This window comes from Crinia signifera, chromosome 1 (genome assembly GCF_055691185.1).
Source record: "Crinia signifera chromosome 1, ASM5569118v1, whole genome shotgun sequence".
In the NCBI taxonomy this organism is placed as follows: Eukaryota; Metazoa; Chordata; class Amphibia; order Anura; family Myobatrachidae; genus Crinia; species Crinia signifera.
Genome location: NC_139217.1, coordinates 261,242,099 through 261,269,985, shown reverse-complemented (window position 1 = coordinate 261,269,985; position 27,887 = coordinate 261,242,099). Strand labels below are relative to the sequence as shown.

General features: G+C 41.0%; 1 protein-coding gene across 3 annotated transcripts in view; it reads right to left on the bottom strand.

Moving 5' to 3' along the window:
• Positions 1-4,164: 4,164 nt before the first annotated feature.
• CCDC124 (coiled-coil domain containing 124) overlaps positions 4,165-27,887 on the bottom strand; it is a 30,654-nt gene continuing 6,931 nt past the window's right edge. For all 3 annotated transcript variants that reach the window (XM_083181810.1, XM_083181803.1, XM_083181795.1), the window contains exons 3-5: positions 12,139-12,310; positions 11,931-12,051; positions 4,165-6,349 (exon numbers count right to left, since the gene is read on the bottom strand). In XM_083181810.1, coding sequence (XP_083037936.1) covers positions 6,148-6,349; positions 11,931-12,051; positions 12,139-12,310 — 495 coding nt within the window. In that variant the 3' untranslated portion in view covers positions 4,165-6,147. The remainder of the gene's footprint in view (positions 6,350-11,930; positions 12,052-12,138; positions 12,311-27,887) is intronic.

Sequence of the window (27,887 nt, the reverse complement as noted above, 5' to 3'; positions counted from 1 at the left end):
GGACATCATTTTCAGTAAAATACAAAACTTAACTATCATTTGTTATACACACATATTGCACCAACATAATTGACTCTGCGTTCTGATCATGCAGGCAGAACTGTAGCTACTAGGCTACAATAGCTAACACCATCTACCGATGCCATTATTTATCGCGGTCAAACATGGTACATTTGATAATTAAGCAGCCTTTGCAGGAACCTACGGAGGCTGATTTCCAAACTGTAAGAAGAGGAAGTGCAGCAAATTTCCCCAATATACACGCTGGAGACTTCATTTGTGCAGGAAATCACAGAAAATAACACTTTTGCTTTCACAGAAAAAGCAATCTGGAACATTCACATTGTGACCTTGTACAGAGAGCATGCATGCTAACTGCAGACACAGCACTATATTAGATAGAGGTCATAAATTGCTACTAATGTATTTTGCAGTAGATTGGGAAGTTGCGGGTGTGTGTGTGGTGAAAGCAAAGAGTTACACAGCATGAGGAGTGAATGAATAGGTAACACTGGCACATGAGTCGCAGTGACAAGAATACATGCTGGTGAAGCAAATGTAAATTGCTATAGAGTGGCAGCCTGAGGGGAGGAGAGCGGGGCGAAGCGAAGCATGCAATCTACAGAAGTGAGGAGGGGAGAGAGTGAAATGAGTAAACAGTAGCTGGGGGAGACATATAGATGTGGAGATAAGTGGGAGAAAAGAAGGGGATTGGTGGGGGAGGGGGTCAGATAAGGAGAAATAGATCAGAAGAGAGTAGAGAAGAAGCAGCAACTCTATAAGCGCAGACATATGGGGAAGGAGGAAGATCAGAAAGGTACACAGAGAAACATGACAGTAACTGGTTGGAGGGAGATAAAGGCTAAGGAGAGATGGAGAAATAGGGAGACACATCTAAGGTATTTGTACAAGGAATGATCAGTCATGTTAAAATGCATTGTAGGGAGACGTGGAAAGTGTGTGAGAATAGTAATTAAGAGGATAAAAGATGCATAGAGCAGAAAGCAGCGAGGAGGTTAATGATGGTGCAGATCCCCTTCCTCCCCCGCAGACTCAGGGAATCCCCTCTCCCCACCTTCCTCCTTCAGTTTTCCTTTTTTCCACATCAAAGACTGCACACAGGCTCTACGGTTGCCATGGAGATTGGCCATCTTCCCTCCACTGACGCGTATGCCAGTCTGTCAGGTGTTTTGTCAATAAAGCTTTGTAAAAATATTTAACCCTCACACCCCTAAAATGAAACAAATGAGCAGAGTGGGGTTACCAGTAAGATAAAAGAAAGGGTTAAAGGAGGCAAGCAGTGAGACAGTCTAAAACAGACATTGGGGGAATTACAGTAGTGAGGATGAAGGTGGTGAAATACAAAATGCAAAACTGTGTAACAAATATACTAGCACAATGCAGGGTTATGACTGAGAATCAGACAAGGGAAACAGAGTGAAGGGTGAAGCACTGACACAGCAGAGAATGGAGTGTGAAGGGCTAGTTATGCTTCTAGCAAGGTCATCATGGGATTAGAGTGATCGTTGTGGCCAGATCTGTGCCAGGTTACCTCATTTCAATCCAAACATTCAAAATCAAATCCAGTCACAATTTTTTTTGCTGAGCCAGTGTGATGCGGTAACAAATTCATTTTCTTATTAGCTGCAGAGACACTGAAATGCCCCATTTATCTGCAGTTTAAAGGTTAATTACTAGTTAAGCCCTAGAGAATTGTTATTCCTCAGCCCCTTTCACTGCAGCAAAGCGCACTATAGAGAAAGCCAGAATATGCACAACTTTAATCTTTTTGACATCTGTTTCAGATGGTTTAATTACAGATTACCTGAACATAATACTTCTAAAACGATCATAACTTAAAACAAATATGGGAGGATTTATCAAATCTCGGGGGGAGATAAATTACCAAAACGATGATGTCCTTTTTGGTTGGTTGGTACATTATTGCTTTACATTTAATTTCTCCCTGAGAAGGATTTATTTCCCTGGAGCCGGTAGGCAGAATACCTTTTGTGCTCCACCGACAGTCAGTAGACAGACGTCGGAATTCCGACTGCTAAAGCACGACTGTTGGGATCTTGACTTACATGGCCTATACTCCCTTGGGGGGGGGGGGGGGGGGTTTCACAACAGCCATAGAGGGAGAAAAGAACCTGTGGCGAGCGCAGCAAGCCACCGACCCCACAAAGGGCTTTATAGCACTCGCCCCCCTGTCAGAGTCCCGGCAATCAGGATTCCGATGGAATTCCGTCTGTTGGCAGCTCATACCACACCCCCAATTGTCCAAACACACATTTGAACTTTTACTGTGATGGGCACAATTATATGGAGTGCTTCTCATAGCCAAGTACTGGGTGGGTCACGGGAACCAAGTGTTTTTGAAATAATCAGAATATTTTTAGTTTTTCCTATAAAAATAATTTATTGGTATAACATTTTAAGAACAGAGCATTTCATAATAATCATGAATGAAATGCAAGCTGCTGCACACCCCTCCCTTTTCTATTGGCCGAGTACTAGCCATTCTAAAAACACTTGGTTTCTGTTCCCCACCCTGTATAATGCCCAGGCTAGTTAAAATAACATGAGAATATTAATTTATTACCAGTTATTTATATAGCGTACACATATTCCACAGATCTTTACAGGGAATATCTGTGTATTCATCTCAGTCCCTGCCCCAGTGGAGATTACAATCAGTGGGGCAGACGTATTAAGCCTGCAGAAGAGATAAACTGGAGATAAGGTAAAAGGAGATAAAGCACCAGCCAATGAACGGTGTTTCAAAATGACAGTTGGGACTTGGTTTATCTCTTCCCCAGGCTTAATACATCTGCCCCTATGTTCCCTACCACATATACACACAGACATTCTAGGGTCAATTTTTGTTGGGAGCCAATTAACCTACCAGTATATTTTTAGATTGTGGGAGGAAACCCACGCAAGCCCATCAATGTTGAAGCCTGTGACAAATACACTAGAAGAGTTATAGAATCATCCAGGCATTTCAACCTACACCCCTAGGCAGAGTAAAACACATTAGCCTACCTAAGGAGTCATTCACTCATAATTGGAGGCTACTCAATCCATGGTTTCCTGAGACACTGCTGTTAATGGAGACCTGCGAGTTCTTATTGGTTCTCCCATTCACTGCTCATCTGCAGCCATTTTTATGTGAATCAACAATATATATTGAGAAATAGCTGGCATCTAGTGTAACGTGCAATGGCCTTATCTGATTTAGTTGTAAATGCCATCATGATGTCCATCAGCCTTATCTGGAGCCCAGTCTTATTTGCAAAGCTATACATGTGATGCAGTGCTGTTCCAGTAACCCGAACCATTGGCACTGTGGGGTTTTTTAAACCAGATGTAGCTATTGTATCATCCTGCTAGGTAAGTTACACAGCAGAGAGATGCTTATCATTGCAAGTACCCTGTAACTTCTACATAGGCAACATGCTGAGGTGCTGGCAGTTTTAATAATTATTGTAACAGTTTTCATGCCCCCACTGTGTATTGACCACACCCAGTTGAATGACAAATGCACATACTATTCCTGATTTTCCCACTAGAAATGTTAGACAAGATTAATGAGGACAAAGGCAGGTGCGATACTCAATTTACTATGTCTGAATGTCACTATCTTCATATGCATAAGAAGAGGAAAGAGCGACTCTAGGTTTAGGAACTGCCTTAACGTGGATAAACCTCTGTCAAAGGGTGATTCTTTCATGAATACCTACTTGTTGATGTTCTCCACTGGGAGATACAGTAAGGCATTGCATGAAAACAATTTGCAATGCAGCATGAGCATTTTATATGCATATTGTTACCCCCCCATCAAAATGCGGGAAATGCATAAACTGTAACGTGAGCAGCGGAGATTGTGTGCGGCCAAATGGAGTAACACTTGAACTGCTCTGTCGAATGCAAACTTGAGCATAAACACTTGAATTCCCCCATAGAGGTGACAAACCGCATTGGGCTCTTATTATATAGGATTATGGGTTAGCAGGTCTGCAGATTATCTATTATATAATATGAGCAGTATTAAGAAAACAATTTTATAGTTAATTTTTCCCTTTATAATATGGAAAATGGAAGTTTTGAATTAAAACATTTAAATCAATTTTTGCTTAAAAAAGAACCCTTGAAAGTGTCAACAAAATGACCAACTATTATTTATAACATAAGTGCAAATACATTTTGAGTACACAGTCGTGAAAACTATATTTAAAGATATATTTGTTGCAGACAAATTTATCTACAATGTCAAATACTGTATGGCACAAATCTTAAACTTTTGTAATTATCCAACTTTGAAAAAGTAATCTGTGAATTGCTAATACCAGATTAGGTTTTGGAGTAGTACATTTTCGCTGCACCTCATAGTATAGTATTACAGCTTGTCCAATCCTCTTCTCTAGCAGTTTCTTGTCTTAAGGGTGTCCTACAACGCACTGAATTGGTTCAATTTAAGGGACTAGGGGAGTTGACAAAAAGTTCCTCTTTGTTGTCTGCACTTTTATACAATCGTTCCGCAAGCACACATTTTTTTTAGGATAAGACAAGTGCTGCGTAAACATATGTGAGACATACAGAGAGAACAGATAATGGCCATGAACACCTGAACCACACACCATTGCTGAGGTACCTACAAAAGCACCTAATCCTGAAATGTAATCAGCTGTGGCATTATTCCTTTCAGATAAAGCACAGAACCATGAGAACTTGGAAGAGAGTAGTGAATAGGGAACAATCGGCAACTAGGTCCGTGTGAACAGAGGAGCAGGAAGGAAGGTAATTTATCTAAAGCAGGTAACCATTTCAGAAGTGAAAGCATTGTCAAGAAGATCACTGAGGTCAGGGGAAAGCAGAGCATCAAACAAAACACATATGGTGGAGTTTATATCCAATTTAATGGCACGCTAACATCACAACCCCAACCCCTCCGCAATTCTGATTATACAGGTCAATGTATGTGAAACACCTGACTGTTCTTTGTATCTAGCAAATAAGCCTGGTGTTGTGAGGTAGTCTTCATGAACACACCATACTCACTGCCATATGTGGTTTCTGACCTGATCTCATTTCTTGTGTTCCACCTCAGCACAGCCTTCTATTGCATATACATATGATAAGCTGCAAGTGTAGAGGGGGCTTATGCTGTATAGAAAAGTTATGCTGTCCGTACCAGACAGGGCTTTAGGTACAGTTAATTGTCCTAGGCACCGTAAATAAATCTGACAAATAAGAAATCATTCATCAACAGTCCTCAGTTATTTCTAATGGAAAACACAGACAGTTGATAATGACTAAAAAAGGAAATGAAAGAACAGAGGGGCAGATTTATTAAGCTCGGTGAAGTGATAAAGTGTCTGGTTTTTATCACCAGCCAATCAGCTCCTAACTGTGAAGTTACAGGCTTGGTTTGAAAAATGACAGGTAGGAGCTGATTGGCCGGCGATAAAAAAAACAGACACTTTATCACTTCACCGAGCTTAATAAATCTACCCCAGAATTCTATACTGACTTGACGAGAAGTGCTGTACTGGACACATCATCTTGGGGCTACCGGCCTCTGCCGAGGCTTGCACATGGTAAATATAGGGCAGAATATAAAAAGTACTTCTATGCTTAGTCAGATGGAATGAGATTAGTTATTTCTATACAGCAATGGTCATAGCTGTGCTAATAAGTGTTTTGACCATATTTATTGAAAAATCAGTTCTGTAACTCTGCCTGTCAGATCACTTTGCCATGCTTTCTTTGCATAACAGCTTTGTACATTTTTGCCATATTCAATACCAAAGGTAACTTGGTATGAAAAAAAATATATTTTGCCCATTTCAAAATCCCATCAACAATAATTAATATTCCATATTTCGTGATCATCCGCTTGGCACTCACTTTTTTCTTTTTAAAAGCTTCTTTCTCAAAGTGCGTTATGTTAACATTAACAGATATTGGTGATCCCCCCCCCCGCCCCCAAAAAAGAGAAAAATAATAGTCCCGAATTCATTGTACAATCTACATGTCCTACACATACTCCGGCTTCCATGAGAGGTGTGTCCAGTTATTGTCTTCCATCTCTGGAGTGGTATGAAGAAGGGTGAAAGCGCCATAAGTCCAAGCAGCATCTGGTTAGGGAGCATTGTAGGTGGCATGTCGCTGGTTCATGGGATTCTCAGGAGACTTCATCCATTCCTTCTTTAAAAGTTGCTTGAGCTGGGACAGCCTCATATTCGGATTCTCTTGCTTCAGACGTGGCATATTTAATTCCTCAAATGCTGTAAAGGCAGCTTTTACTCGTCGCTCAGGGTGGCGGTCAAGCTCCTTGCTGACACTTTGGGCAGAAAGATAAAAAAAGGAGTTTACAGAAAGCTAAAAGTCTGTATGCCTATTACAGGCATAATAATCAACATTATACTCAATGACATTCATGGAGAAACAGTAATTGAATATCATATGGGAGAAAGTGCTTCCTTCTCACTAGGGGGTAAGTTTACGAATATGGGAGATCTATTGCAGGTGGAATGTTGCCCATAGCAACCAGAGTCTATTATCTTCTAGAAGGCGCTAAATAAGAAGTAGAATCTGATTGGTTGCGGTGGACAACAACCCATCTTCAATAAATATCCCATCTTAGTAAATTTACCCCGAAGTATTAATAAATATTGCAAAGGAAATCATTTGAATTCCAACGGTATCCATGTCAACTTTTGTTTTATTAGCATCTGGGAATAAAACATTTTAACTATGAGCAATAAATGAGGGAAGCATTATATAAATCACTCCAAAATATTGAGGCACTATTTAAGTGTTAAGAAAAAAAAAAATTGGTGCTAAAATATCTGCTAAAAATGCCAGCATCTCTAAGATGGTCAAAAAATGCCAGCATCTCTCACATTTGTTATAATCTTTTTTACATATTTTTCAATTTATATATTTCCAATATAAAGGTGAACATTATAAAGGTGATTCAATATTATGACTAAAAAGGTTTGCTCAGCAAATGTCACACCAAATTCACTTGGCACTCCAAGGGATAACAAGCTACGTAATTGAGCTACAGATATAAAATATGCATGTGAAAGCATACAACGGAATATGCTGCGCTATATAAGAAACTGTAAATAAGTAAATATATAAATAAAGATCTCATCTCTGAAACCGAACACAAATGTTAAATGCAATATCTGTGCTAATATAATATAGAATTAGGCTGACAGGGATGAATGAAATTCAGAATGTACTGTACTATATAATAGTTTATTACCAACACGGTACCATAAAATCGATAAATTTCAGTGTGCACACATAAATGCATAAAAAACCAACAAGATGTGGATCTTTTAAAACCATTTAAATAGCATTGCTGCTAGATATATATATATATATAACCAAGTCCGTAAGGGACACTTCCCATTTAAGGTCCTGTGATTTTGATTTTAACAATGTGATCACAAACCATAGGGCACCCTGTTTTAACTTATTTATCGTAGCTTGTTGGGCAGAGAGGTGTTGTTGCCGCACAGTATTTGTCAAGAATATGATAACATGATAGGAGAACCAACATAAATATACTGCACCACTCACGGTTAGTAGAAGTACATTGGTGGTGCACTCAAGAGGCCGAATTTACGTGAAGTGTATCAAGAAAAATTAGACTAAAGCCCCGTACACACGGGGGAGATATATTGCTATCAATATATGGCTGAGCAATATATTGCTCAGTTTCTCCTTTTCATCAGCGACCAGAGATGGTCACTGATGAGAAGGAACCTCTGCCGGCGGTGCAGCAGAGGTAATCAGCTGGTCGCAGGAGCAAGCTCCTGCGACCAACGATTAGAACAGGGCTGAAATCGGGAGCGCGCACCCGGGGATTTATCGCCGGGGCACACTCCCATCACTGGCAATATGGTCGCCTGCGACCATATATCCAGCGATTTCAGCCCCTATCGCCCCCGTGTATACACAGCTCATGCGCTGGGGCACTCTTTATCTAGCAAAATCTATCATTTTAATTAAGTAATCGTAAAATAGACACAGTTAATCTCAAACAAGTTGACAAAATAAAGGAAATGTTTGTTGTGTAACGGCCTGAATAAAATGACTTTATAAAAATTATATATTTTACTAGTCATAGCTTGTGTCAACCATTTCCCTATCTGATTTGCAACAGGTGTGTTGGTAATTGTCTCACCTTTAAAAGCATAGTTGCTGTGAGCATTAGACTGAAGTCTAAAGCTGGGTACATCTATACAATCCTTATTTTTTGCAACCGTTCGGCCGACCGTACTCCCGTCGGACCGTCCACAAACAACAGCCGACACGCGCGTACACAACTGTACAATTTTACTTGCGACGTCTGATGTACTCCCGTCCAAACAGTCGCAAGAAAAAGATTGTACCACCCTACACACTGTCTCGATTTGGACTATTGACACGTCACATGTGACCAAAATTATCATAATGGGCTGGGTTAGGGCATAATTAAAGCAGTCACCCTTTTACCTATTAAAAAAACAAAACAGCAAAGGGTTCCCCCACAGCTGTAACCAGCACCAGGCTGAAAGAGCTGGGGCTGGTATTAAAAAAAAAAAAAAAAAAAAAAAACAGGAAACCCGACAAATAGGGCTTCGCTGATTTTTTAAAACCAGGCCAAAAAAAGGCCAAAGCATTCAGCCCTCTGACCGGTCAGCCTGGCCAGGGGTACTGGGGACCCCCCCCAATAAAGGGGTCCCCCTCCTCCAGGACTTACCTGACCAGGCTGAAGCCTGGTGGTGTCCCCGGTGGCCACCGGGCTGATTCAGTGTAAAAAATAGATGAAAAACCTATTGTCTTTTCCTGTGGAACTAGGAGTCCCAGCAAGCCTCCCCCGCATGCTGGGACTTGGAGAACCACAAGTCCCAGCATGCGGGGCATTAAAGGGCCCGCTAGCACTTGTAGTTCCACAGAATAAAAAATTGTTAAATACACACTGACACATTAGAAAAATAAAAGTTTAACAAATACATTACACAAGCACAGTGATACTTACCTATCTTGATCCCGTAGGTAGGTCCCTGGGTCCGGTCCGGTGGCTTGGTTCCGGGGCTCCAGGGCTGAAGAGTCCGGGGTCCTGGATCCGTAGTAATCCAAAGGGGTACCTGTGGAAGGAAATCCTACTCACCTGCTCCTCTGGCGACCACCTCGGCATCTTCTGTTCAAGTAGCACTGCTCCTGGCTGCTGTGGTACCTGCTCTGCCTCCGCTGTATACTAGAGACGCAGAGATCCTTTTTCCTCTGCGTCTCTGCTCAAAATGATTTCTGGCCAATCAGGAGCCGACTTTCGGCTCCTGATTGGCCAGAAATCATTCATTTTATTTTTCTAATGTGTCAGTGTGTAATTATTTAACTATTTTTTTTTTACTGTGGAACTACAAGACCCAGCGGGCCCTTTAATGCCCTGCAGGCTGGGACTTGTGGTTCTCCAAGTCCCAGCTGGCAGGGTAGGCTTGCTGGGACTCATAGTTACACAGTTTAAAACAATAGTTTATTCATCTATTTTTTACACTGAAATCAGCTCGATGCCCACCGCCCAGGGGCATAGAGGACAGCACCAGGGTTCAGCCTGGTCAGGTAAGTCCTGGAGGGGGGGGACCCCTTAATTGGGGGGGTCCACACTCCCCCAGGACCCCTGGCCAGGCTGACCGGTCAGAGGGCTGAATGCTTTGGCCGCGAGGACTTGTATAAAAAGTCTCCCCCCGGCTATGGCATTACCCTGCTGGCTGGTTTGGCCTGGGGCTGGTTCTTAAAATACAGGGGACCCCTAGTCATTGTCCCCCGTATTTTGGGAACCAGTCCCGGATCTGGAGCCTGGGGCTGGTTTTAAAAAAATCAGCGAAGCCCTATCTGGTTGGTTTCCTGATTTTTTAATACCAGCCCCGGCTCTTCAGCCTGGTGCTGGTTGCAGCCGTGGGGGGGTGGGACCCCACATCGGTTTTTTTTTTAATAAGTAAAAGGGTGATTAAAATGTAGACGCAGTAACCCGTCTATATAGAAGTTTAGTCACCCTGCCGGCTGACTAAAGTTCTATATAGACGGGTTAGCGTCAAAATTTTAGTCAGCCGGTAGGGTGACTGCCCTTTCTCGCTCCATTAGACTCTCCCCGACCTTGCAAAGCTTCAAACGGGCACTGAAAACTCACCTATTCATCAAAGCATACCCTTCCACTGCATAAACCAGATGGTTCTCCGACCCCTTGCCGGTTTACATCCTGCTATCTAACCACCACCCACTTGCTTGCACCTCTTGTAATCTGTCAGTCTCCCCTTCCTACTAGATTGTAAGCTCCTCCGAGTAGGGCCCTCTTCCCTCCTGTTGTCAAAGCTCTCTTCTCTTCACATGTCACTCACAGCTCTTCTATACTCCAACACTCAGTGACCATCTTTGTCCGCATACTCATCTCCATCATTGGCATCTAGCCTTTAGTTGTGTGTTGATTGAGTCCTCACTACTTATATCCAAGCTGTAATGTGTATTGAACTGTGCGCTCTTTATTTGTACTGTATTCTTGTTATTTATTCAATGTTATGCCAAGCTTTGTCTCCCTGTATTGTTCCTTTGTACGGCGCTGCGAAACACTTGTGGCGCCTTATAAATAAAATAATAATAATAATAATAATAATAACAACAACAGCAGCCAAACAAGTGATGGAGGTTTATGGCATATACATATATACATATATCTATCTATCTATCTATCTATCTATATGTTTTATTAGCCATTACATCATATGTCTTTCCTTGTTCATTTAACAAAAGAAACTACATGCAGTTCTATTCATACAAGATTTACATTACCATGAATTTTCTCTATTATGATACATGCAATACTGTACATCTGTACTTTTTAACAAGCCTCATAATAATTAAATAAAAATAAACTAATCAGTATTATTTAGTAAGAAGATGATTGTTGATGTGATCACATCTTTCGACTGTAAAACTAGACCACATTGACAGAACTTTTAATTTGGTACTTGTTTCCTAGCACGGTGCCACCGATTTCTATTGTTTTTTCATTGGGTCAGGAAAAAAAAAAAATCAGGCCGATCCGACCATGATGGCTGATTATAATGTTAAATGCCCCACCAGACCCGGTTTTTAATTGTATACCCACCCTGATGGGTAATTACTATGTCAAATGGCCCCCCATTGTTAACGCCACACCACGATCAATGCCAACCCGAAGCATGGCGAGCGCAGCAAGCCCGCAAGGGGCGGTGGTACGCGTCCTCCGACCTCTTCATACCCCCAACTATCCACGTCGGAATGGAGTTGATTTTATATAGTGTGGCGAGCTGTTCTCGCCACGGTTCGGGCTCTGTGGCTCGCCACACTATATGAAATCACCTCCATGCCGGCGTGGATAGTGGGGGTATGAAAAGGTCAGAGGACACGCCACGCTTCGGGTTGGCGTTGATCGTGGTGTGGCGTTAACAATGGGGGGCCATTTGACATAGTAATTACCCATCAGGGTTGGTGTACAATTAAAAATCGGGTCTGGGGGGCATTTAACATTGGGTACAATGTAAGATCGGGTCGGTTGCATCGCATGCCATTGTGATGGCATGCGATGCGACCGATTTTTTAATTGTATGGGAAGGTCTTTAAAACCCGAAAATCGGGTCTGTCGGGTCCCATCGCATACCTTAAGTTATGGTATGCGATGGGACCCAACGGGCGCCGTACCTTTAATTTTTTTATTACTTGTCACAATCATATCTGTACAGGCTATATGGACACAGATTTAAAAAAGCTTGCCGCTGGGGCAAGTGTGCATAGATGTCAATAGACAGATTTATAATTATGGACTAATTGTAGATGGCTTGCTGGACATTTAACACACAAAATATGTGTAAAGAAATCATTCTACCAACCTTAGTGCAGCAATGGCATCTTCTACAGAACGTGCTTCAATCTCCCCTTCTTCCAACATGCGACGGTTTAAATTTTCTTCCAATGGCATATCTAGGTGTGTCTTGGGTTTGTCAACAGGCACTAAGAAAAAAAGTTGGCTAGTTAGCTTTAGGACTTTGAATGGCAAGATAGGACAGATGTGCTCTCACTACATTATCCTATGCTAACCTTTCTCTTCTTCCTCTTTGTTCAGCGTTTCTTCTATCTGAGCCCTTGTCACCTTCACAGGTGCAGCAGCTTTTGCCTGTTTACTCTTAATCCTGGCAGCCTCCTCTTCTAGTAAGCGTTGGCTTTCCTTCTTCCTCTCTAGCTGCTCCAGACGACGTTTTTCCTTTTCCTCCTGACAAAATAAAGACTGTTAATACAATAGAACAATCATAATAAAATTAAACCAAAGCAATCACTCAAAAAAAAAAAAAACCAAGGAAAAAAAAAAACATTATACAAAGTATCTTTTCCCCAAACTTCCTGTTTCTCTTAAAAGCTAAATATCTATGGAAATTTATAAAGAACTGGGTAACTGATAGATAGAAAAATTGTGATGTTACTGATGTTCAAAAAAATAAATAAAAGTTTTTCCCCCCATATATCAAATATGTAATTTTGATATTTCAAATGCTGGCATTTAGCCCAAATCCTGCCATTCCGGGATTTGCCTCCCTAACCAGAAAGCTGGAGATACCACCTCCTGCTCTCATAGCCCTCAGTGGCTTGCTTAAAAAAAAAAAAAAAAAAAAAAAAAAAAAAAAAAAAAGTTCTCCACACTAGTGAACTGGTGCAGATACAATACTACCGTCTGGCTTCCCCCACCACACAACAATGTACCTGACATATCTGCATTCTGAGACGAAACAATTCAGGGAGTTGCGGCTGGTGGCAGCAATGCAGTCATATAATACTGTAGTTGGCCCAAAAGATCTTTTGATATCTGCCAAATATCCAGAATCATCAGCATTACAAAAAATACCTCTTGAGTTTGTGCTGTGCCTAAAAAACTCTTCTCTAATAGACCCAAAACTTTGTTGAATCATTGCACCACTGAGTATCATAATTGTTGTCATGGCGCTCCTGGATATAAAGTTTCTCACTGAGAAAACCAGAAAAATATATTAAGTAATTGTGTTTATATTTCATCATTAGGGTCATTATCTGGCAATAGATTCACATCTGTTTGTCCATTGCATTGTCCATAAAGAATTTAAATTGGTCATGAACCACCAATCCCCCAAGGGTCCCCAGTTTGAGAACCACTGCCTTAAGAATTGAAACCTGAACTGTAAGTGGTCATTGGGACGGAGTATGGGAACCTCTGTTATAAGGAATATATGCTAGACTTTGATATTAGAATACAGCTGCACAATACAGGAATATGGTGCTAATACTGCTAACATTTTAATGGAAACGCAAACCCAGGAAAAGAGACATTTGTTGAAAACAAACCAAAAAACAGTAACTAAACTTGATAAGTAATTGTACCATTAATGCTATACTGCTTATGTTACATGTTAGACTGGTACTGAAAATTACTGTTACTGACCATGTTTATGGTCTTAAAATGTATTTGCATGCAATAGTTACTGTCGCTGTGATGTGTTAAACACAAATGTATAGCAGTCACTAAATGAACAAAGAAATAGATACCGCAAATGTGATGGACGTACCAAGACTAGAATTTATACAATGGTATGATTGTGAATATATAGTAATACATACATCTAACTGAGCAAAACGGTTAGTGGGCCCGATTCTGAGAAAGGCAATGCCAATGTTTACGCAATTGAGGGATTATGGGCACACTGAGAACAAACTATTTTGCAAAGTAAGTGAAAGTCAGCATTTGGGGATGGTTACAGGGAGTGGCACCCAATATGCAGGTGTTGATACTGGGACTTTAAATGTGTTACTGTTCATCTCTGAATCAGGCCCAGTATTACTTGCATAAATTGGACTTTGTGAGAGGTTAATGTGAAAGTACTGGATTGTATGTTACAGTGGCACACAAAGTATAATTCAGCCATTTATTCTAGTGCAGTTTAGAAACTGTAGAACAGTTTGAATTGAAACATTTCTCAATGCATTAGGATGTCTGGCAGTCATTCCCTATCACATTGGTTCATGGCTAAGGGGCAGGGGTCTGCAAGATAATACATCTAGTCTTCATTCTAGCACCCTCCTCCCTGCCTGGGGTTTCGCTGTCTGCTGTGGTAGTTCTATGACAGTCTGGTTTGTATCTCAACATTGAGATACAAACCAAACTGTTCTTGAAGTACCACAGCAGACAGCGACACCGCAGGCAGGAAGGAGGAACTGCAAGGATTTTACAAGGAGAGGTGCTAGAATGAAGACTAAAACATCCAATCCAACTTAGCCCAGAATAAAGAATGCTCTAGTAAGAAATAACAGGAATCATATCCTATAGCAGGGGTAGCCAACGCCAGCCCTCGAGAGTTACCAACAGTTAATGTTTCCCAGGTCTCCTCACAGAATCACAAGTTAAGTAATTATATCTAAATGTGGATCTTTTGTAATTTGTCAGTGAGTAAAGAGTGCACCTGCTAGGTGCTCAAAAACATGAACTGTTGGTAGCTCTCGCAGACTGGAGTTGGCTACCCCTGTCCTATAGGAACCCTGCTTGCACTACAGTGCTGAATGCATTTCAGAACTGCAAGGGGGTATAGAGCACTAGTGTATGTTGAGTTTATGTTACATGGTTTCTTTTTGGTCTAGCTTTTCAAGGGGAGGAAGGGCACACTATCACCCAGTATCCTCACAAAACCTACATATTCCCCTGAGGAAAAAAAAAACATGACATTTAAGTGGTGGCACTACGAGGTCAATTTCCTAAAGCTTTAAAAATTGAAAAGAGGTGATGTTGGCTATAACAACTAGATTCTGTCCATCTTTTTCTAAAATGCAATAGAGAAAGGATACAGAATCTGTTTTCTATGGCCAAAAAAAACTTCATTTTTTGGAAGCTTTACAAAACTTACTCCAAGTCCCAGAATGGTATGCTAAGTAAGTGCTACTTGCTCAATAAAACTCACCTATATTTTTATATTGCATTGCTATCGATTTGCTTCAGTATATTAACCCCTTTGATGGTATGCCCAGAAATTTTCCAGGCTGAGCCGCGCTGCAGGAGCAGGCTCTCATGAAAAAACAAACGGAAAACCACCCTCCCCTCCAATCAGTCCAGACTACCCACCCCAGCAATCGTACGTTGGGGCTCCCCCTGCCACTGGAAACACCGCTCAGGAAAGTTTGGAAATCCGTCCGCCCGAGTTCCCCGAACATGCCCTAGCCTGCCGCCTGGTCACGTAGTGAAATGCGACAGGGGAACCCCCACGATCCGGGGTGGGGAGTCAGCTCTGGATGGTGGTGAGAACAAGTGTGGTGGGGGCTTGGTATGCGACAGGTGAGGGGCTGCCCCTAAGTTCTGTGGTGGATTTTTCTGGGGCAGGACAAACCTGCCTTGATAGGTTTGTCCTGCCCCAGAAAAACCCACCACTCACAGTCTGTTTGCTTATTTATATGCTACATCTTGAACTATTTGAGTGCCAACATCTGTGATAGATGTTCAAAATATCGGCTAAAAAAGCCAGCACTCACATTTGTTATATAAATTCAAATAAAAGTTGTGTAAAAAAAAGATTATATTTCCTATATATGCGTGGCAATTTTCACACCTATTTTAGCCAAGTCACTTGGCACTCAAAGGGTTCATGGTCTTCCTTTTTTTGTATTTGTAATAAAAAAAGTCAAAGGTTCTTCAGGTGCTTTTTATTTAATGCAAACTTCAATTACACACACTTCACAAGTGACTTCTCTCAGGAAAAGTCCCTTTAAAAAAGGGAGTGATTTTTTGTTTACATTTATAAAAATAAAGTTATTTGCTGTATGCTGTGAAAAAAAAAATGAAATGGAGCTCATACTGTACCTAATTTTCAATCCCTGTAGCAGAGAACATTTGTGTGATGCAGAAGAGGAATAAAATTGCAGACAAAAGCAGTTTTAGAAATACCATGTCATTCTCAGGGTTTGGAGGATGCCAAGGACAACTGTTCAAGCGGTACATTAGTGGCTGAAAGCTTGGGAGTTCTGGGCTGGTCACAAATCCGGTATGCCATATAAAGGAAAGTAACAACTCCATGCACGGGTTTAACTTTATTTTTCATTTGGACTTTTTATGTCCAATAATGCATGAATGAATAATAGTCATGACACAGGAATTTATAGTTTCTATTATAGCACTAGTATATCTGATTGTAGGGCTCACCAATTTGCACAATTCTACTTTTTGATCTTTCTTTAACTCTTCCCCAAATTATCCTGCCAATCTAAGTGTGGTATGGTCATACATTCAAAATACAGCATTTTTGGAGCAGGCTTGCTGCAAGAACACGTGATATTGTTTTGGAAAGTAGTCATATTGTTGACATTTACAGTGTCGACATTCATGGTTAAACACTGTTAAGAGTTATGATGTTGTTAGCATTGACCATGTTGACATTGGGCCTGATTAACTTGCAAAAGCAAATTCTCTCTATAATGGACAAAACCATGTGCACTGCAGGTGGGTCAGATGGAACATGTGCACGGAGTTAGATTTGGGTGGGGGGGTGCACTTCTAACTGATATCTATATTGCAGTGAAAAAATAAATCAGTCAGTATGTACCCTGCACAAAACAAGATCACTCCCCCAAATCTAACTTTATGCACGTTACAAGAGAGTGAGCGAGCGAGAAATGAATTTGCTTTTGCAAGTGAACCGGAATCAGGCTCATTGTGCAGGGAACAGAAGGTTCTAAGGGGAAGGGTTTTTATTTTATTTACCTGTTATTTATATAGCATACACACATTCTAAAGCGCTGTAGAGAATATTTTTGGCATTCACATCAGTACACCATATACTATTGTCAAAATAAATACCTGTTTTCTAATATAATATCTTAAAAAGCTTTAGTGCAGCTAAAATGTGACTAATATGTAGAGGGAATAGCAATAATGTTTATTTAATATCTGTCCTCGTTCATGTTTGGGTGTGTGGACTTTCAGGTGGAAAACTAAATGTCTTTCTATGCCATAAGTTTTAGATGAGCCCTAATTTTTTATTTTAACTGTAAAGCAGGGTACACACCTAAAAGCAATGTGACCCAGCAATGCAATGTAACAAAATACTGCACTGCCGTACAAACTAAACAATGCATTATACGTTGCCACAAAATATAAATTAACTAAAAACTTTCGCCATGGAATCTTCCCCTTGGACATGCTGAACATACATGATGTAAACACCCAATTCATCATTTGATGATTTAAATGTACACAATATAAAGATAGTCATTGTAATTTGTTACGGATTGCACCATTGTCCAATAAATTACGTTGTACTTTTTTTTGGACCACCGGTGAAGAATTTAGGCTCAAAGATGCTGCTGAAACTGAAGAAATTGTCTTCATGCCACTATAATTTGTACATGAGACACTCAAGCAGCGGGGTCACTGCTAAAATCCCATATTATGTAGACAATTTATTAAAAATAAATTAAGGACATCATTCTATATGGGAAGCCGCTTGAAATGCAGTAAGGAAACTCTGTGACAGAACACCATTAGCGAATATGGCTAGCAACTTCCAGAAACTGTTTATGACAAGTTTAATGAGCTTCAGATACTAAGATTTCATACAAACATTGAAGGAATACATTATTTAAAGAAGCTTTTAAGTTAATACCCATTAAACAGGTCACTGTCTGTAGAGCACACTGGTAGACCTAAAGTGATTCAACTTCCATCTGTATTCTGGTGTCAAATTGCTATGCACACTTAATGATGTGTCTTTTGCATTATTAAAGCCAGTTCTATAGCTGTCTGATCAAGTGTTTAATAAACGCTCCACTCCGAAAGGAGACAAAGGAAGCGATGAAACGGGTAATGTGGTAAGCAATGTTCAAAGCGGAATGTAGTGGAAACCAGGAATAAGAGTATATTGTGCAAGCTCACCAGACAATAAAAGTGACCAAAATGGTATAATTACCATATAAACCAAACATTGAAGGCATTACATAAACAAGAGTAGGTGATACAAAGACATGGTACTTATGTAGTATCTGGGCGTCCGATTTTGTGATTGTATGCCTTACCTTAAGGCATACAATCAGATGCGATTTGATGCGATTTTGCATAGGATTCAATGTTAAGAAGGTCCTGTTCATTTCCCCACTATCCAAGTGGGCATAGAGTTGATTTTATATAGCGTGGCGAGCGCAGCGAGCCACCGAGCCCGAAGCGTGGCGAGCGAAGCGAGCCCCGCGAGGGGACGCATATTTCTTAAAAAGTATTCTGTGTCCGCTCGCCACGCTTCGGGCTCGGTGGCTCGTTACGCTCGCCACAGGTTTATATCCAACTCCATGCCCACTTGGATAGTGGTTAAAGGAAAAGGACTCCCTTTTCCCATTGAATTCTATGTTAAAATGGACTCAGACCATTTTAACATTGAATCCTATGGAAAAATCTTGACCATCGCATACGATTTGGTTGCATGCGATGCGATGCGATCCGATTTCTAAATCGGACGCCCAGATACTACATAAGTACCAAAGAAATTTTGTCAAAACAGATTGCAATCAGCTGTTGGGTGCCAATGTTTTCCAAGTTAGAAGATTGTGTCTCCAGAACTATATATGGGGGATCATCCTCCAGCCATTTTATTAATTGCCCTGTATAATGAGACAGTGGAAAGAAGAGATCCCACCCATGTATCATGTAGCACATTAAGTAAAACATTACCATGAGCGCAGGTTTAAGTTTTCCCTTTTAAAAATCCACCAGTGTGAGTAACACTACCTTATGGTGGACTAGCTGCTAACATTTTATATTGTTTTAGAAAACTTTATATTTTTTTTTAAATAAAGGTTTTTGATATACTGCAGTCCAATTTCAGAGGTGCAAGCTTAACAAATGAATGTGTGCTTGATTCTGATAAAGGACACAACAATATAGGAAGCCAAGTCAGTACTGGCAATGTGCAGTGAGTGTGAATAAATAAGTATTAAATGCGAATTTTCCCTTATGTACTACAGCATTCCCAGAGTACCATTCCATGGTTTGTCCTGCTGGAACCTGGAGTACAATAAGCTACAAAATTCCTACGAGGGCAAGTCACACTTCTAGAATCGCATATTCAAGTATGACCTGGCACTGTGACCTGTAGTTTACAAATGAAAATGCTTTTCCTTGAAATACTTCATGGTAATCATTAAATGTGTAGGTTTCATACTATGTTAGTTAGAGACAGGCTATCATAAAATGTCCCTGCAATGCATACAATACATGTTCTACTGTTATTCTTTGTCTCTGAATAACTTTTACAAGATGCACATCCACTCTAATAACCGAAATCTAGGCTACCATGGCATAGTTCAATAAAAAGGAATAGATTAGATATAACTTGGGTTTCTTTTTCAAATTTCCATAGCAGCCATTAGATGTGATGTACCCAAGATAATAAGGAAAAAAAAGCCACAAAATCAAGAGTTTATTTAAATGGATTTGCAAACACATCTCCCAAATGGAGAGTCAGAGAAGAATATATCCATATGATCACGGTTAGAGAAGATACGGATAGGTGTCTAAGTTTGAGCCATTTCTGCCTGCGTTAAATTGCCATTTAGTGAATGATTCCATTCTAATTGAGGAGACACAAAAGCATGTATTATGGTAACCCAACATCACTGATACTCCTGTGTGCCTATCAGGTGTAAGGCAATTGTAATAATATTCTTATATCATGATTGATCTCAATGCAGTTTCCTTTCTTTTTCATCCGCATGTGTGGGTAAAATGAATACTAATGTAACATTCTGGTTAATGTAAAATATAATGCTAAAAATAGGGAAGCTGTCATTGCATCAAATACTAGACTGAGATACTTTATAGCCACAAAGGACCTACTAGAATGGGAATCCCCTTTACCACTTTGAAGAAGGAAAGGATTACTTCTTATGAGGCCAATTTGCTCTCCAGTAGGGTATTCAACTTGGACACTTTTACCATCAGTAGATAAGGAAAGACATTTAAGGTTCATACACACTGGGCGACTATGCCCAGCGTGTATGGACAGCGATGATCGCTATCATCGCTGGAGGGAAAGCCGCTCAGTGCATACACACTGAGCGGCTTTCCCCCTGCTCCGCACCGACGGAGGGGGCATTGCATAGCGCAGAGCTATGCAAAGACATCTTCAACGGCGCTCATCTGCTGGTAGTGTGCAGCAGCGCTCACCGCTCATCGCTGGGGCATACACACTGGGCGGCTTTGAGCTGAAAGCCGCTCAAACAGGATGTGTGAAATGCTAACGATATCTTTCAGTGTGTATGCACTATATTGTTCAATAGCAGCACCGCCAATATAGTTAACTATATCAGCAGCTGCAGGAATTGGTACGTGAGTACCCAGCATAAAAGGGTAGCAAATGTAATATAGTGAGTGCCAGTAGTAAAACAATTGCATTAAAGTTCTCTTGTTACCCAGTGTCAATCATAAGGATGCACTCGGAGAAATGTAAGAAACAATTCACCTCTGGAGGGAGGATTACTACTATTCAGTAGGTGTCATGGGCACTGGATATTGAAAGAGTGCACCTGTTCCCCCATAAAGGAAATAGAATAGGTGAGATGAGAAAATGTAAGAGAAAAATTACCCAGTGCATAATATCTGCTGTACCTCCTCTTGCTTCAGAGGCTATATATATATTTTCACACAACAGAAGCATCCACAGCGTAGTAAAATGACAAGCCACAATTGCAACTTACTCTTTATAGAGACCCAAGTGAAAAGTCACCTCTATTTTAAAGTTGGGGTTATCCCATAATCTCAGGACAAACTATGGGGATTCTCCCCTGTATTGCACTGATGTAATATGCTAAAAGCATACATTACACTACAGGTGTGGTTTACAATAATTGCATAAACTACTTTTGTTTAAACAAATTGTTGTACAAGACATGGGTAAACTGAATACTCCAGTATGGGTGAGGTGGGCTATCTTTTAGGGTATGTACCAAACATACCTTACTGGAGTATTCAATTTTTCCATCTCCTGCACAATCTAGGTTTGGAATAAATTAGATTTTACTCTACAGAAGCCCCTCTACTAGGACTTGATAGGTCAGCTACAACTAAGGCCTGCTGCTAAATCCGTCACGAGCTCTCCACTTCCATGATTAGCACTCTAATACCCCTTTCAGACAAAAAAAGTCTGAAAATCACGGCAAATATATGGCATTTCAAATGCCGGGTCATTTTCTAGAGTGCAGCCTGACCTCCCTTCACACAGAAGAACAAATTACCGTGTTGAAAAGTTCTACCCAGTAATTTGCTGAATAACACGGGTATTTATTATGTGTGAAAGGGTCAACCCATGTCATAAATCCAGTGTCCTCGACCCTGGTCAATTCCAGGGTCGGAGACACGGGATTTACGACCCGGGTGTGTCCTTTCACACATCAGAAAGATATTGTACCCAATCATACAATCTCAATCAATTGTAAGATGGATTGTATGCAGATTGTGTGTCCAAAACCACCAAGGACTGCCAGGGATTTCAAGGGAAATTGTACACAATCATGAGCGCAATCGATCTTAAGATTGATCTTTCTGATGTATGGCCAGCTTTATTTACAAAATTACTGGGTAGAACGGCTTCACTAACAAATAATTAATCACTTTATGAGATTGCCATCTTGTATAAGGCACAGGCCACTACTTTAGTTACATACTCTTGCCCATGCTTTAGATTTTGCAGACACTCTGACCAAATAGAATACAAGAAAAAAAAGTTATTGCCAAGTGCAAAAATAGTGTGTGATAATGCACTTCTGTATATCGTTCAATGTGACCAACATATCATTCCGCCAGTTATAGCAAACAGGTCATGATCTGGGATTGTCTAGCACATATGCATTAGAGAAATTTGAAAAATAATTGAATCCTTACCCTACTGTAATTCACATGAAGCTTTCACAGAATCTGTTGGATAGCAATCCATGTAGCATGACAAGTCTCAAAACGGCAGTAGACTAAGCAATAACATTTTCAGCCATAATGCTCCATCATGGCAGCATGGGTTAAATATTTGAAAACAATGTAGTGTGAAGAACAACTAGCTAGAGCAGACTGCTGAAAGCAGAAATACATTGAAAGTGGACTTCTTATTGACAGCGGAAAAAATAAAAGCCACAAATTACAATTAGGTCACTGATTTTTCTTTCAGACATATACATCTACCTCCCTTAAAATCTAAGACCTCTACTACAACAAAAAGACAGGGCGTGGTAATAGGAAACGGAGTGCTTTCTAATGTAGAAAGTATTGTAATGGGGAATATAAATGGAGGATCCTGAGGGGTCAGGAAGAAAAAAACCTCTCTCTGGCTGTCTTTATGAGTGGCCAGAGAACATGTTGTTCTAGTGCTTGTCCATTAGCTTAGCCCCCAGCCCTTAAAGTCTTAAAAAATTAGTTTGACTAAGCAATATTAAAATGTGTCTGCTACAATGTTACGGTACCCTGCAGCAGCTGATAGTGACCCAGTTAAATATAAAAAAATAAATTTTAATCTGTGAAGTGTCCTATATTCTATTAACTCTTTGGGGGGTATTCAATCACCGGCGACCATCTCCAGAGGGGGAGATGGCCTCAGCGGCCTATTCAATGCTGTCTTCCCCGACAGCATTGAACAGGGGAGCTTGGCAGAACAAGCTCAACTTCACAAGCAGTCGGGCTCGTTCTGCCGAGAACGGCCGTGAAGTGACGAGCTGTCAGCTGCAGCTCCACTCTTCCCGGCCACGCCCCCTCCGCGTCCCACTGCAGGCGGGACATTGAATCCCGCATGCGTGTTCTCGGTCGAGCAGACCGAGAACAGGACAGCCGTGACCCCCAGATTGAATACCCCCCTTAATTGGAGGAACAATAAATAGGACTTCAAAAGCAGTAATGGTGCAATTCTGACATACTTTCTATTCGTTTTTTTATGATATAGTCAAAAATCGAATAAAAATTTTTACGGTTTTCAGCCACATTCGATGCCAATCGATCCTGATGCGCACTCCTGTTTAGTGGAAATCGCACAGAAAAATGCACTGTGCAAGTAAGACTATATTAGTACAGATATGTACTATATAGTCAAAATCAAATGTGTTCTGCTTGCCATGCAATAAATCGCAAGACAATCGCACCATAGACACATACCGTATCAAGGCATACCGACACACTACAAGGAACTTTAATTAGGAGATCAAGTATGACCAATTATAATTGGATTAGGTCTGCTGTGAAAGCATAAAGTTGCATGGAACATACAGCAACTGCATCTATAGCTTGTACCCACATGATCAACTAGAAAATACTCTGAGTTGGCGGTGTATAAATAAAATGTCCCTTACAAGGAGATTTTGCATTGCAGAGTAAGAGAGCTACATTCGCCATTGACATTTCTGTAGATCTCAATTACAGGCTGTGCTTGAAGAAAAGGCAGAAGGTAATTGGTTGGTACCATATTGTACTCCAAAATTTGATAGCTCTCTCCCTTAATTTGAGGATGCTATGAATTAGGAAATAGAACTATGAAATAACTCCAGTTGGGGAGACAACCCAGTGAATCATTGGAAATCCCATGTGATGATTGCCTGACCCTGAAACACACATTTAAGCTCTAATTTTAGGAACAGACAACAGTAACTCATTTTCCATCAATCTAGCCAGCAAAATTTTACTTAAAATCGAGCACTGTTATTTTAGAGGCTTGGCACCTCTATGTGCAGCAGCTCCTGACCAGTAGGCCGGAGTATATGTTGTAAAGGGGTATACACACGGGGTGATTTCAGCCCCATTTCCAAGTGATCTGTCTAGCTCTGTGTGTATGCCCGGCAGCAATAGCAATGCGCAGTCCAGCACGTCGCTATTGCCTGCAGGGAAAGCCAGTGCTTGTACTGGCTTACCTGCTAGATCGCGGGGCTTTGCCCATAAAAAATTAGGAAAAGCACCACTCACCACACTACACCGCAGGTGTCCTATGATGTGTGCGCTGAGCGATCGGGCTTAAGCCCGTCGCTCAGTATGGGGGACAGGTCGCCCCGTGTGTACGGGGCTTTAGTCTGTGGAACCCAAATCAAAAAACCTTTGGTACAAATTACTTGAAGATTACACTAAAAAATTGTCCCATTCTAACATTTTATAAATAATCCTAACCTATTGCTATTGTACACTTTTTTTCTTATTTGATTGCTAGAAACACTAGGAGTCAGCAAGATTTATTGTAAACAACCACAGTTGATAAAGTTGGTAAATGGTTCTGGACCACAAATCCTGTATGAAGAATAACATGATTTTTAATTAACCATGATACAAATTCCAAATGTTAAATTGAAAAATAATTGAAGCCAGAACAAATAATAAACTTCAAAATTCAGAAATTAAAAAATGTGTTTTCCCATAGAAGAATTTTGAGGGTGCAGGGCAATTGTTAGTTGAAACGTTACGATACAATTTTAGTTCTCTGGAAGTGATGAGAGCAAGGGGACCATTTATCATTTAATATTTGTAGCTACCGGTAAGTCCCCGGAAAAAGTACCAAGATAGCTGCATATCTTGGTACTTACCAGTCTCTCTCTGGCTTCATCTGGGGGACACTTCCTACGATAAAGTTGGTAAGGGATTGAGGAGTCAGCACTTAATGAGTTAACTCAATAGGGCTACATAAGATCCTCACCTTTAACTCCTTCCATGCTTTTTGCTTTCCGCTCACTAATGTATCTAAAGAATGATTTCTCTTTTTATTTCTTCTGCTTGTTTCTGCTTTAATAAGTTTTATTGCATTATGGGCCAATTCAATTAGCTACTGTAAGTTAAATGACCGGTAATTGGTCTGCTGGGGTTATTCAATTACAGCCTGCAGGCTCTACTTCATGCGGATTTCTGCTGGAGCCTAAGAGGCTCAAAAAGAAATCTGTAATAAATGCCCTTATGATGGGTGCCGCAAACCCGTTTAACCCATATCCCTGGCTAAAAGTCAGAGGCTACCACCCTTATGACTGTGTTTAATGGAATTCTAACCTTTGTATCTTTAAAGACTACAAATGTAGACATCTCATTGGCGCAGTATAGCAAATCGGCTGTACACAGCAAGGTGCAATTAGCTGTGGGTAGGGATGCCAATCCCGGGGCATTTTTTTCAATCCTGGGATTCGGGATTGAAAAATGCTCAATCCCGGGATTCCAGGATTGGCCTCCCTGATAAAACCAAAAAAAAAAACACCCCCCCCCCCCCCATGCCGTACATCAATGAAAGTAAGACTGATCCCAAACCACTATCCCCCCTGCCCTGCACTGGTGCTATGGCAGCATGACGTGATGCCAGGGGTCACGCTGAGCAGCCCGACCACGCCATGATGCCGCTACAACACACTGTTCCTATCCCGGGCTGAATCCCGGGAGAGAAATCCCACCTTTTTTAGGCCGAAATCCCGTTATTGGCCTCCCTAGCTGTGGGTGTGATCACACCACTGATTTCCTATGGCTGTGTGAGTGCATAGGCATGTGGGCAGCCACTCATGGATCCCTTTGCCAAAGATAAGACATACAATTATAATGTGATTGTAAACCTGTTATGTGCAGTGTTTTAAGTCTTTTAATAACTGCCACTTTCTTAGCAAACCATTTTGGCTTTTACTAAACTACCTGGCAAATCGGTCTGTGACAGTAAGTAGTGATCTTTTCAGGCTGTACCCAGAGACACGGTTTGAAGAAATATATTACATGTTATAGTACGGACTGTTTAATGGTTAGCATTACTGCCTCACAGCACTGAGGTTTGATTCCCACCAGGGCCCTAACTGTGCAGAGTTTATATATTCTCCCCGTACTTGCGTGGGTTTCCTCCGGGTACTCCAGTTTCCTCACACAATCCAAAAATATACTAGTAGGCTAATTGGCCCCCAACAAAATTAACCATAGAATGTCTGTATGTCCCTGCAGACCCCCCAGTGCCCACACAGCGCCACCGCGGGGTCTGTGGGGCTATTGTTACCACACTGTAGGCAATTTAAAGTTAACCTAAAGGGTTAGGCCCCATACACACCAGAAAGATTAGCTCACGATTAGGGCTAATTTCGACCGTTGTAACGACGGTTGTGCATGCATTGTGGGTCAATCGTTCGTTTTTCACTCACAATCAGGATCGTTTGCGACGGGATGCGCGCTCCCGTCACGTCGTGTGTCGCATTGGAGATTTTGCCTCCTGCAGCAGAATCTCCAATCCGACCGCAGGTCGGGTGCTGATTGTATGCACATCTGAAGCACATTGTGTGTGCTCCCGTCGTACGGACCGTCGTTCCAATCCGGCTTGTTTATAAAGACACTCCCACCGCAGATTTACTAACGATCCGCACATCCGACGGTCGTACGACCATCGTTACCGATGTCGGATCGTTAGCTAATCGTGTGCACCAGGGAACATGATCGTTCCCTAGTCGTTTACCGGCAGCGGGAGAGCGCACCAGGAAAGTGCACGCCAAATCGGTAGCCGATCGTTAGACGATCCTGGTCGTTCTGGTGTGTATGGGGCCTTAGTGAGTACTTAATAAGGCTATAAAACCACTGACAATCTGGAAGTGGATGAAACAATCTATTAATGAGGGTATGGGCCAGAGATCAGAAACCCTGGTTTTGATAACCATTTATAGGGAATGTCAGCCTTCCAAATGGAATTAGAGGAGTAATATTTGCAATTCAGCAATGTAGCATCCTGTATCTCCTGTTATACATGGGAGCGGATGAATGGCAGACCATGATCAGGCTGTGCTGGGAGATAATCCTGCAGTTGGTGTCACTGCTCCTGCTGGTGAAGGTGTAGTACCGTTGTACTTGCTGATCTTTGGGCAGTGGCTGTTTCAGTATAGATCCCCACACAGAGAGCATGTTGTCACTTTTGCAGATCACCCTCAGCCCTCTCAATCCTGGTCCCAAATGTTACAGCAGGTGCATGGTTGGCAGGCACATAGGTGTCCAGGTCACGAGCTCTAAATGTGGTTTAGGATCTGAAGGTGATAAAATCAGGTATTTGGCCATATGATGGAAGAGGCTGAATATTGCACTCTTGAAATGTATATATGCCTACTTTTATTCCATTTGAAAGACTAAAGCTGGCCATACATCAGAAAGATCGATCTTAAGATCGATTGCGCTCATGATTGTGTATAATTTCCCTTGAAATCCCCGGCAGTCCTTGTTTTTTTTGGACACACAATCTACATACAATCCATCATACAATCAGTCATACAATCCATCTGCTGCATGATTGTGTACACAAGATGTGCACACAATATGCATACAAACCATCATACAATCAGTCATACAATCCATCTGCTGATTGATTGTATGATTGTGTACATAAGATGTGCACACAATCTGCATACAATCCATCTTACAATCAATTGAGATTGTATGATTGGGTACAATATCTTTCTGATGTATGGCCACCTTTACATGAAAGGTTATCATCACTGTATTTCATTATCCTTGGTCTGTACTATCAATTGCATTATAATTGTAATCTTCTGCTATCTGTTTGAATGTATAGGTCGAGATATTTTCATAAGTTTTATACAAAAGACATTATAAAATTATTTTATCTCACACATACAACTGAGCTTGCAAAAACAGTTTTTTTTCAGACATCAGCAAATATCTGGTGACATATGCTGCATTCCTCAACTTGTGTCATAAGACTCAATAGTTTATTTAGTTATGTGGCACACATTCCTCATTACCTACTGATACTATTTTATAAGACACTGCCAAATGCACACATACACAAAGGATTCAATTTAGACAGTAGACAGTGATTTTTAGAGTCTGTGAG